The 12,125-nt window shown below is 35.4% G+C and overlaps 1 protein-coding gene across 1 annotated transcript; it reads left to right on the forward strand.

Annotated features, from left to right (window-relative positions):
• Positions 1–4,539: 4,539 nt before the first annotated feature.
• On the forward strand, positions 4,540–11,425 carry rgra (retinal G protein coupled receptor a). The gene is made up of 7 exons (XM_038293083.1): positions 4,540–4,757; positions 5,032–5,188; positions 7,352–7,473; positions 7,585–7,738; positions 8,008–8,125; positions 10,837–10,950; positions 11,187–11,425. The coding sequence occupies exons 1-7, from the start codon at positions 4,679–4,681 to the stop codon at positions 11,328–11,330; spliced, it is 888 nt and encodes a 295-aa protein (XP_038149011.1). The 5' UTR covers positions 4,540–4,678; the 3' UTR covers positions 11,331–11,425.
• Positions 11,426–12,125: the final 700 nt, after the last annotated feature.

Raw genomic sequence — 12,125 nt, forward strand, 5'->3', positions numbered from 1 at the left:
CCTATATGTCTGAAAGAGGCTTTAAACCTGTTAACCAGTTATGTCCATGTACTGTAGCACAAAAGCAAATAATTGTGTGTAGCTAAGGAACATTTTATATAATTTACAGAAACCAGTAAAGGCAACCTCATATAATTACAGCTAGAATGAAAATGGGAATTCAAATCTATTATAATAGTCAAAACACAAAGTAAAAGGTGCTAAATTGGGTATAAATATGACCCTGCAGCATATTGCCTTACAAGGGCACCAAAATGTACTTAAAAATATCATACAAGGATTCACCATTAAAATAATCCACATGTGTAGAAAGTAGTTTCATGGATAAATACAAGGTTTTCTGTAGGCATTAATACCTTTATTTTAACCAGGGAGTGAAAAAGAATATCAGGGATGTCATCATCAAACTTTGAGCTTATACCATGGTCTCAGAGTAGTTTCTCTCATGGAAAACAAGGCATGTGATGTTCATTCTTGTTACACTACACCTCAAACACAAGGGTGAAAACATTACAAAAACAAAGCAAAAGCCAAGTTGCCTTTGATTCAAGCCTGTTGTTGCAGCCAAGCCAACAATAACTACAGTGTAATACAAGGCAAAGTTATACATTTATATACTCAGAAATCTATTTAAAGTCTCACATTTCAAGAAAAAAAGAATAGCATCAGAGGGGCCCTCAAATCTAATAATCACTTTCCAGCACACCATAGACTTTTAATTTCATGTGGCTGGTTGGTACTCCTCAGATAAAATTTATATTTTATAAAAAAGAAAAGAAAGAAAAATAAAAGGCTTTGGAGTACAATGCAAGACCTTAAACCTGAAGCCAAAGTCATCTGACCTCACTGTTCAAGCTGTTTAGTTAACTTAAAATAACAGTAACTGATAAAAAACCTGCAATTCCATTCTAAAAATTGAATTAAATTAATTAAAACTAACTGAATAAGAGCACAAAATATATCAACTAAATTATAATAAACTGAAATGAAAATTCCCCACCAATAGTAATCTTGCTCTCTCCTCCATATACAGTATGTCCAAGCTAATTTTGCTCCTGTTCTGCCTGTGGCCCTTTCAGCACCTCTACATCATGCAGCACTTTCCAGGTCTTCCACAGCAGCAATTTTAACAGCCTCGTTTTAGGATATCTTTGTGTTTCTCTGTTACTGTTTATGTGTTAAAAAAAAACATTTAAAGTTAAATATACTTTGCACATGTACCTAAATTGGTTCCTTGTGAGGGGACCTCCTTTTTCAGGATTGTAAATAATCCAGCACCAAGAGTCAAATTTACACAAAATGGAGTATGACGACCCAGATTCTCGCTGAGGGGCTTATGGAGGTGAAGAGATGAAGCTGCAAATAAACATTATTAGACTAAAACGGCACTGCAGACCAATTGAGCGCAGCATTTCAGAGCTATGTATAATAGAAAGCTTAAAAATGTGTTTATATGGACAGCACATAAAAAACCAAACCAAAGAGTAAATAAGGAGCTGAAGTGTACTAATTGCAAATGGAGACATACAGTACGGCTTTTCACAATTGGTTATTTGAAATTACAGACAGTGTATTTCATTATAATGAGACTGAGATAAAACAACACATTTATTTATTTATTTATTTATTTATTTATTTATTTATTTATTTATTTATTTATTTATTCATTCATTTATTTATTTTACAAATAAAATTCTGAAAAGGGTGATTTTTTTCAACTTTCTTTATTCTAATACTACTAGATCCAGACTAAACCTCAATTTTTTCCAGTAAAGTATTCAGTGAATATTTACCTACAGGTTTAATATAATCTCAGAATAGGTTGAGAAATGTTTGGGATGGCTCAAAGATCTGTTAGAAAGCATTAGAGAACATATAGCAATTTGACCAGCAAAGAACACAGCTGACAAATCAGAGATACAGCAAAATAGAGATGGAAGCAACAGCAATGCAACCAAAACCCAGGACAATATACAATAGTTTAAGAAAGGGGTGCTAGTTAATCTGTTTTACTTTTTTTTTTAAGTAAATTGAAACCAAACCATGGCAGAAAATAGAAAACATATTCTATTTTGTATATAACCATTTTCCACAAAACTACAGGAAGCATTTTTATCAGATTTATTTGCTAGAGCACTACATTTGTATCATCCCTAAACCGCCATTAAGGCCTAACAAAATTACTCTAAGGGACTCAAACCCATGCCTCACTTTGGACACCCCCTGCAACATATTTTCTATAATCTTTTTATCTACCGTATTCATTTATTTTACATAATCTTTGGAGCAGCACAATGTAATGTTTGTTTCCCCTCAGCTGATCGGCATGGAAATCTTCAAATGCTTTTAACAACTATATTATACAAAGCTATTTACTATATTGCACATTGGTGATAATGGTAAGTATATTCATGACCAGTTATTTCTAAACTATAATTTAGCATTGGTGCATCTTGTCTAGAAGCACATCAACGTCATACTAAAAAAAGCTTTGGTCAAAACAGCTGAAGGTTAAAAAATGATTTACTTTTATCCTCTGTCGTTGTAAACAAATACACAGAGGGCTTAATCCGTTGAGGTCAGTGTGACTGTCAAAAGTTGAAGCTGCACAGAAAGATGGCTGACAGTCCCAGAGGGCCCTGCAAGTGGGATCAAGGATTAAGAAAGATACAAAACAATACCTTCATTGCACTCTGATGCTTTCTCAACGTAATTTCTTTAGGTCGATTAATTCATGGCTGCCGTTATGAAGTAAAATATCTTACATTTCTAGATGAAAAGGGTAAAAATGTGAATGACAGTTCAACTCGTAGATGCAACTCTTTTGAGAAGGTCTCATATCCAGGGGCGGAGCTAGATGGGGGGGTACAGGGATGGCCATGGCCACCCTTAGCCAATCATTGCCCCCCCTGTGGCCACCCTTACCATTTCCCCCCCTCTAATACAGATGGTGGCAGCAGTAATACTCTCAAGTGGAATATTTAAAACATTTAAATTGGTTAATTATGCACATCAATCTACTAACATCAGAGATGATAAGTACAGAATTCATGCTTTTTTCAGAACTAGATTTTGTGTTATATGAGGTAAGGAGAAAATTATGGGTCTCTGCAAGTCATCTAGGAGTCTTTAGTAAAATGATTGGTAAATAGCTATTTTAATAAAATGTACTAAATAATACATTTATGTAGATATAAGTACTTGTAAATATCAATTTTACAAGTACGGTATTCAGTTTTATTGATAAAAGTAGGTAAGTAATGACAATGGAAAAGATGTTCGCCCAAAACTCAAACCTCAAAGAATTGTATCCACTATACCTTTTATCTAGAAAGCACAGATGTTTAAGTATTTATGTGTCTATTTGTCAGTAAAGGTTGTAGAAAAGTATAGTTATTTAGAAAATATGTATGTTGTGCCCATTAATTTTCCTGTTGTAGATACATCCCGAGGTTCTGGTGCCTATCTACTTTCGGCCACCCTTCAGTTTACATTGGTTATTGCCTGGCCACCCTTATAAAAAAATTTTGGCTATGCCTCTGCTCATATCACCCCATTCCCACAACGAAACATATAAACATCATGCTGTTGGGATTTGTCTCCTGTGGATAAAAGAGGAAGCCAATCAGAATTCATGATATGATTACATTAGATTATATTAGATGAGCTTTATTGATCTCACAGCGGAGAAATTCACTGGTCACTTCTTGGCATAGTAATTAAAGAAGGTGCAAACAAGGAGGAAAAAGGTGCATTAAGAATAGCAATATATATACAGTATATCAAGGTATATACAGTACATCAAGATGATGCTATTTTGCAAAGAACACTGCAAATTGAAATATAAATAAGTATTTTTTTCTTAAAATAAGGGAATTTTTTTCTTGAATTGAGGAGGTAAGTGAGACCCTTAGCCAATAGAATAAGACAATTTACATTTAAAATAAGAAAAACAATTGAATTGTCTTATTTGAAGTGCATATTATCTAATTATCTTATTTTAAGTGTAGAAATACTCATTCCATTGGACAAACATCTTATGTACCTGCTTAAATTAAGGGTAAATACACTTAATCTAAGGCATTTTTACTTATTTCTAGATCGTTTTTGCAGTGAAGAATGGGCATACATGTTATTGTTTATATGTGTGAAACTCACGCTCACATACCCCACCCCCAAGGTTTTAAAGCTCCTAATCAAAGAATTGATCTGCAAAGCATTGATTCATTGATGGTTATAGGTTATAGTGTTTGGTTATAGACTGTATCTTCACCGACACCTGTTGAGCGTATTTGATGCAAAAAAATAATAAAAAAAATAACAGCATCACTGTAATTTTATAATCTACAGCGGCTGCATCCTCAGCAGCACCCCAACGCACAAAGGCTTGTTGTGTAACTATCTGAGGCTTTATTGTTGCGACGGGGCAAATGCGTATTAAGCGCTACGGTTTGTGCGGTTATGTTCATTAAGACATTCCTGCGAGGATTGGGGCGACAGACAGAGGGAGCGAGGGAGAGAGGGTGGGGTGGGGGTCTTTACATAATAACCTGCATGCTTTTCACGTGAAATGTCCCTTTATAAGCGGAACCTGTACAGTCACACTGGGGCGAACCGTAAACGAGCGAACTAAGAGGAGAGGGGAACAAAAAGTCAGGGTCGTAAAATCGCAGCCAGGATGGTCACCTCGTATCCTTTACCGGAGGGTTTCTCCGAGTTCGATGTTTTCTCGTTAGGATCTTGTCTTCTGGTGGAGGGTGAGTGTTTTCTCTGGGAATCCATCCAGATATCAGTCGGCGTCTGCCCGCGGCGCACCACATTAATCTCTCGGTGAATGACCCCTTATATTAAAGCCAGGTTTCTGTTCAGGTCATTTATAATATAGGTTACTTCCCCCCCTCGGGGTGTAAACAAACAAATAGATGAAATCAGCTGACATTTACTGTGTTTGTTTGTATCGTAATAACTGACGCTGTGCGCACCGGCTTTCATCCTCACGACTGTAAATATCTCTTTTCTGCTCTGCCAAAGGTCTGCTAGGCTTCTTTTTGAACGCGGTGACAATAGTGGCTTTCCTCAAAGTGAGAGAGCTGAGGACCCCCAGCAATTTCCTGGTCTTCAGTTTAGCCATGGCAGATATTGGCATCTCCATGAATGCCACTGTTGCAGCTTTCTCCAGCTTTCTGAGGTGAGTTATGCAAGCATCGTTTTCATAACTGCAGGTTATCTATCTATCTGTCTGTCTGTCTGTCTGTCTGTCTGTCTGTCTGTCTGTCTGTCTGTCTGTCTGTCTGTCTGTCTGTCTGTGTCTGTGTGCATGTGGGGTGTGTGTAAGTTGAAGGCGTGACCTGGCTAATTCCTGTTAAATGCAATAATCCAGCAGGGATTTTAAGAAAGCTAGGATTACTAATTCAAAGTCTAATCTAGAAAGAATAGGTTTTTCTTAGGGAGAGATGTGTGTTAAGTAATTAAAATGTAACAACACTTGTTTCTAGGAAGCCCAACTTCCTGCAACTATGAGAAAATACATAGACACTCAAATCAAACTAAAGTAAGGATCACTGTTTGAATTAGGAAATGCTACACATAAAAAAAGCAACACACAGAGGATAGTTCCTTCGATGAATGTAGTTAAAATTTCACAGCTTAGATATTAGAGGTTGATATATGGGTGCCTCATCAAAATTCTTTGGAAGATTGGTAGAAACCCCTCAGTTCAATTATTTTCTGCAATCCATTAAAGACATGTTGGAGAAAAGGTGGATGATCTTCAGGCCTAAAAGAAAAACATGTATTTTAATTAATTATCATCTAACACTAAACATCACCACAATACACAGGTTCAAACACACTTAATACAAATACCTAAAAGCCAATAAAGTAAATGTTCTATAGTTTCAAAGTAAAAAAAAAAAAAAAAAAGATCTCAGTTTATTGAAATTTGCTGCTGGACCTGACAAAGGAGCTATTTTTGTACACAAGAATTTTAATGTTCCAGCCCTGTAGCTGCTCTTGCGGCCAGAAATATATCAGAATTTTAGTCTAATGCTTTCTAAACATACAAAGCGATTCTAGTTCATAGTCATTTACCCCTAGTAATAAATGGTAGATGGCCTGTGCTTATACACTGTAGCGCCTTTTCAGCTAAAGCAACTCCAAGGCACTTCACTCACTCATTCGTAACACACCATCTATATTTTCATTAACAAATTGAGATCTTGCTGAGATGCTGGCTCAAAATACACATTAAATACACATATATAAATGAAAAACTCTTATAGAAAAACAAAGAATAAACATCCTTAGAATAGACCTTTTGCTTGAATAAAAGAAAAATGAAGTAATACTACTCTCAAATACAAAGGCTGGCTACTCTACTGACCTCTGCCAGTTATTAAGACATTTACAAGCGTGACATTTGAGATGGTTTTTCCCTCTGGGCAAATTTGTTTTAGCTCCCTTTTTACAAGAATACAGTTCAAGCAGAACCCAGGTCAGTGTAAGTGGTTGTTGAGAGGACAGACCTCACAAACAAAAAACCCAAAAGGAAATAGATAAACTGATCTAGGAGTACCTATGTTTAATATGAATAACAGTTCCATTATTGGATTTATGTAGTAAATACAAACAGCTAAGCAGAACTTAGACAGTCATACTATCAATGAAAAAAGAATGCATATATTTGCGGTAGTACCTCTTTCTATGGCTTTATCAGTTTAGGAAACATGGTTAACGTGGAACAAAAGGATTAAATTTATCATCCACAGGTACTGAAGTTAGTGGCAACAACACCTCTGCTTGTGGCAATCATGGGAGGAAAAAAGTTTTAAAAACAGAAGCTAGTCTTATTTTAATGGGTTTTTATTTGGTATTTATATTTTTGCCTTTCTCAATCTCAGTATGCCCAAAAGCCAAAAACTTCAATTTATTTCTATGTTTTACACATCAAATTAAGGTTTCATGATTTTCAAATTGTGTAATATAGAATCATTGTTTAGAAAAAAATGCTATCCAGGACAAGAATGCTAAAGATGACAAAATCCTGTCCTGCCTTAAAAACCACTTGCCTTGATGCCCCCTTATTTGTTTTAATTCAAACTTGTGAATAATAATTTATTCAGCATGTGAGTGGGTAAAGGAAGCTTTCTGTGTCATCTGATATGCCTTAGCCTAAAGATAGCCATTAAGCACAGAGTCCTCCCTGCTATGTGCTGCAAGGCTTTCAAAATTCAGGCCAAATTAACATCAGTTTCAGATATTTAAGACCAATAAAGTATTCCAAAGGGGAACATCTTCCTGCGGTGAATTCTACTTCTTACAACAACCTCATGCTCTCACCTTTTTCCTGCAGGTACTGGCCTTATGGCTCAGAAGGCTGCCAGACTCATGGCTTCCAGGGCTTCATGACAGCTCTTGCTAGCCTTCACTTTATAGCAGCTATCGCTTGGGACAGATACCATCAGTATTGTACACGTAAGTTGAAACCTACAAATGTAGCCATTCAAGACAAAAAATGCTGAGATTTCAAAGCACAAACTTGTTAAAGGAGCTTAAAATAGACAAGCTGAAACTTTGTCTTCCCAGGGACAAAGCTGCAGTGGAGCAGTGCCATCTCTCTGGCTCTAGTTGTCTGGATGTTTGCAGCCTTCTGGGCAGCCATGCCCCTTATCGGCTGGGGAGAGTACGATTACGAACCTCTCAGGACCTGCTGCACTCTGGATTACAGCAAAGGCGACAGGTGCTGCAAGTGCTGAGGACATTCTCACTGCTAAGAAGAGAAATTTACCTTTATTTTGTTATTAATCTATCTATATTTAGTTACTAAGTTATTAAGTTCACAATGTGATTTACTTTATAGGTGAACTTGAGGTTTTGAGTATTCAAATTGGGGTCTGGATTTATAAGCTGGACATTAATGATAGTGTTGATTCATCAAAAGGATACTGAAATGTGTTATTGCACCGAAGTATTTCAATCACAGTCTAACATGTGTTCTTCATTTAACAGGAACTATGTTTCATATTTGATCCCTATGAGCATTTTCAACATGGGGATTCAGGTGTTTGTTGTCCTGTCCTCCTACCAGTCCATTGCACAGAAATTCAAAAAGACTGGAAACCCCAGGGTAAGTAATGTAATAAAAGATGATCCGCCTACATTATTAGAACAGGGAGTCTTTGGAAAGAATTTCATATGCTGTGCAATAGAAGAGATGATAATAAACACACAGAGATTTCAGAGTGAAAGGGATGTTTCAGGATTTTAGAAGTTCAACTACGTTAAAAGGTTATTAGTTGGAAATATATTTCACTAATACATTTGTGAGAAAAAGGTAGAAATGTAAAATTAGCCTGTCCTAAAAGCTCATCTCATAGTCACTAAAGCTTCTCACTGCAGGCAAATATAACCAAAATAATACGTTTTCTCCATATGCGACTCATATCCAAATTTTTATGGCAGTCAGAAAGACCCAATTCTGATCATTTCATCTTCAAAGAGATCAGATTTATGCTGCGTCCATATGTGGTACTCAAACAGAGACATATACAACAGTTTTAAAGTACTTGCAGTCTAAACTCTCATGTTATGTTCATTCGACTCTTGCCTGATCATCTAGACTCTGACTACTCATTTATACTGACAAACAAAACTTTGTAAATAGTTATCCTCTCTTTTACCTTTTTTTTTGTCTAATGATGTGAAACTAAGGACAACTTAGAATTACACAGGTATCAATATCTTTTATAACTTTTTATAAACAGTGTGTTGTTGTGTTAATAATATGTTGGGCCTTTGAAATGTTCAGAGTGAAATCTAATGGTGGCTGCATTTAATTAATAGTCTAAACGATCATGCAGGAAAAAAAGCAGATTTGGTCAAGAAAATAAGATTGAAAGACCTGAAGTTATTTGTAAATCAGCTCCAGCAGCAAAAACATAATAGAAGTTTATGCAAACACTATTTAATGAACCATTGAAATGTTTTCACATTTGCATTGGTATTTTGTATACACAAACTGCTGGTTATTTGAACTGGAAATGAAGGTAGGGGCAATATTAATAATCTCTATGTGTAAAAGCTCTGCTTTGAACAGCTACATCAATTCTGAACAGATTGTTTATAATAGTGTTTACTTAAAGTGCTAAAATATTATGATTTTAATTTTTTTTTTCTTTCTATATCAGATTGCTTAATGTAGAGCACGTTTAGCACAGGAAAGTCATTGATGATGCACCATCTATTATCTCTACTTTCCTTATAAATTCTGCGCAATTAACTGCCCAATGCAAATCTGATATAAGGATGTCAGGGTTTACTGAATAATATTTGCTTAAATTCCACTGATGTTTAAAGATTTAAATGGTCCTAAGATGGTAGATGTTTGATTTGGCCTTTCCCATATTTTTTAATAAGTTACACTTTACAACTGATCTGGATTTGTAGTAAACAAAGAAGAATGTTGTCAACAGCAGGTAAAATATTGGTTGAGAAGTTCAGAACTGTCAATTTAACTTTGCACCTGCATAGACATTAGTTTCTTTAAACCTTTACATTTGATCAAGTTTCTCTTGCAAGTGATTTAAAATGGAAACTACTAAGTAAGTTTTCATAAATACAAATAATCACATGTCTGTCTGGTGTCAAATAGAAAGAATTCAGGATAAACCTTAGAGAAGCATTTACCTCCCATAGATGCTATTTAGAGTTAGTAAAGCGACCAAAAGGGCATGCACACGGTGACATGTTAATATCTTTGTCTATATTCGGCTCAGTAGAAGAGTATTGCATTGGTTGTACATTGTGATTCATAGATCCATTGCTCACAATAATATTAACTAGCAGAAGACATTCTCATTACAAGGTGCCCAGAGTAAAATGAGTGCTTACACTAAAGCAGTGTGACATTATAATTTCCAAATATTTTCTGTCACACATTGGTACATATTGTAAGTTAACTTTCGTTACAGCTTAGATCTCATAGCATTCAAAAAGTCCATACATGTCTTTCCATTTAATTCATGTTGCCAAATTTTGCTTAAATCACAAATATTCATTAAAGTCTTGTTTTTGTATATCATGTTTTGCAGATTGCCAAAATGCAGAGTGGATTGGAAACAGAGTTATTTAATAATGAACAAAAACCAGGAGGTTATACTAAAGCATTGTGAAAGATCAAAAAGGAATCAGATTTGTTAGGGAAGTAAAGAGGAACAGGTCTTGCAGAGGGAAAGCAGGAAGGCTGAGGGAGGAAGACTTATTAACGTCAAAGGAACCGGAATGAGGCACAAAGAAACAACTAGCCAAGAGGAAAGGAGTATCACAGATCCCATGAAAAAAAATAATGAACTGGTATAGGGACAAGATACTAACAAAAATAATTACAGGGAAATTAGGAATATTGCAAGACCCATGGAAGTGAAATAAACAAACACGAATTCAGACTAAACCCCAAAGAATGGTAATAATTTTAACGTTTTAAAATGTTTGAAAATAAAATGTTAATACCCATAAAACAAAAGGCTTAAGCTTAGCTTAGTATTTTTTCTCCGGATGCCTAAACTGTTGCTAAGAATAAATCTGCTTCGACCCTAGGATTACAACAACCTGTACCTTCACTCATTGGTTTGTTCAGCTTTCTAGCTTATAATAATCTTAAAACATACTCTTGTTCTCTCAGACATTACTCTGAGCATGTGATCTGCCTGCAGGCAGGGAAATCTCATGATGAATGGCACTTGTGTCTACACCCCCAACCCTTTTATGCTGGATGGCTTAGGAATCATACTTTAACTCATTCTTCTCAATGTTTATGTTGTTGTTACTATTGACCTACAGTTTAACCCCAACACCCCGCTGAAGTCCTTGCTGTTCTGCTGGGGGCCATATGGTATCCTGGCTTTCTATGCTGCTGTGGAGAATGCAAACCTCGTATCACCAAAGTTGAGGATGGTAAGAACAGTTGGAATAGAAAGCAGTAAAAAGTCGAGTTGTTTTCCATTGCTAATGCGGTTTATTAACCATTTACACTTTAAATCTGAACAAATATAACCCTAACTTTTTGCATCTGATTTTAATTATATTTTTTTAAACATCTATTCAAAGATTTCAGAATTCGCATACATGTGTACACTACATCAGCATGTGACGTCTTTTAAGCTCTTATATTAATGTTGTATTTCCCACAGATTGCTCCTATCCTGGCTAAGACCTCACCCACCTTTAATCCTCTTCTATATGCTTTGGGAAATGAGAACTACAGAGGAGGCATTTGGCAGCTTCTGACAGGGGAAAAGATCGATGTGCCTCAAATTGATAATAAGTCCAAATAAACAGCTGACTGTTGTTGTAGATGTTTTTGTCTGTGAGAGTGTGTACTGTACAATGTGTTGTAAGCACCATAAACCTTTGCTACTTGTATTCTGTACATTCCTATCACCTCTGCAACTGTTTCTGTGGGGATATTACAAAAATTGCTGTCAATGTCTATTGCCTCACACATAGAATACAACCAAACATTCAGTGTGTTACATTTTGTAACATGTTACTTGCTAATTTATTTGTTTGATTCATTTTATTTTATGCCAAGCAATGAATGGCTTTAATTTTTAACTCATCATGTTAATTTTTGATACAGATTTCATCCAAATATTCATAATGCAGTGTTGCAAAACTAAAATAAATATACAGTTATTTAAAGGAACTTATACATAGATACAACAAGAATTACAAAAATAAAACTTAAAATACAAACTACTTTATGAAAAACTGTTTACCAACATTTATCAATTTGGCACAGAAACTTTAAAAAAAGGAATCATTCAACCACAATGTCTTTTCTTCATTGTGTGAAAGCTATTTTGTTAAAGGATATATTAGGTTGTTGCTGGCTGAAGAGAAAAGTCCCCACAGAATAATCTAATTTGAGCTAAATAAGATTTCTCTTGACGTCATCTGGCCAAAGAGAATCCAAGATGGCATTCTTTTCTGATAATTGCCTGTGTCCCTGAAATTTAGAATTATGTTAAATCCATGGATATTTTCTCTATATTTTGGGTGTAACTAAAATAATCCCCAAAATAAAATCTCTATTATTAAATGCATATGCACACACATATAGGAGAGGT

The sequence above is a fragment of the Cyprinodon tularosa genome, unplaced genomic scaffold (assembly GCF_016077235.1).
Source record: "Cyprinodon tularosa strain WSP-4 unplaced genomic scaffold, ASM1607723v1 ctg32, whole genome shotgun sequence".
Taxonomy (NCBI): domain Eukaryota; kingdom Metazoa; phylum Chordata; class Actinopteri; order Cyprinodontiformes; family Cyprinodontidae; genus Cyprinodon; species Cyprinodon tularosa.

Coding starts and splice junctions, on each gene's coding strand:
- rgra (XM_038293083.1), top strand. CDS start 4,679: ATGGTCACCTCGTATCCTTTACCGGAGGGTTTCTCCGAGTTCGATGTT. Junction 5,189..7,351: donor GCTTTCTCCAGCTTTCTGAG/GTGAGTTATGCA, acceptor TTTTTCCTGCAG/GTACTGGCCTTATGGCTCAG. Junction 7,739..8,007: donor GATTACAGCAAAGGCGACAG/GTGCTGCAAGTG, acceptor TTCATTTAACAG/GAACTATGTTTCATATTTGA.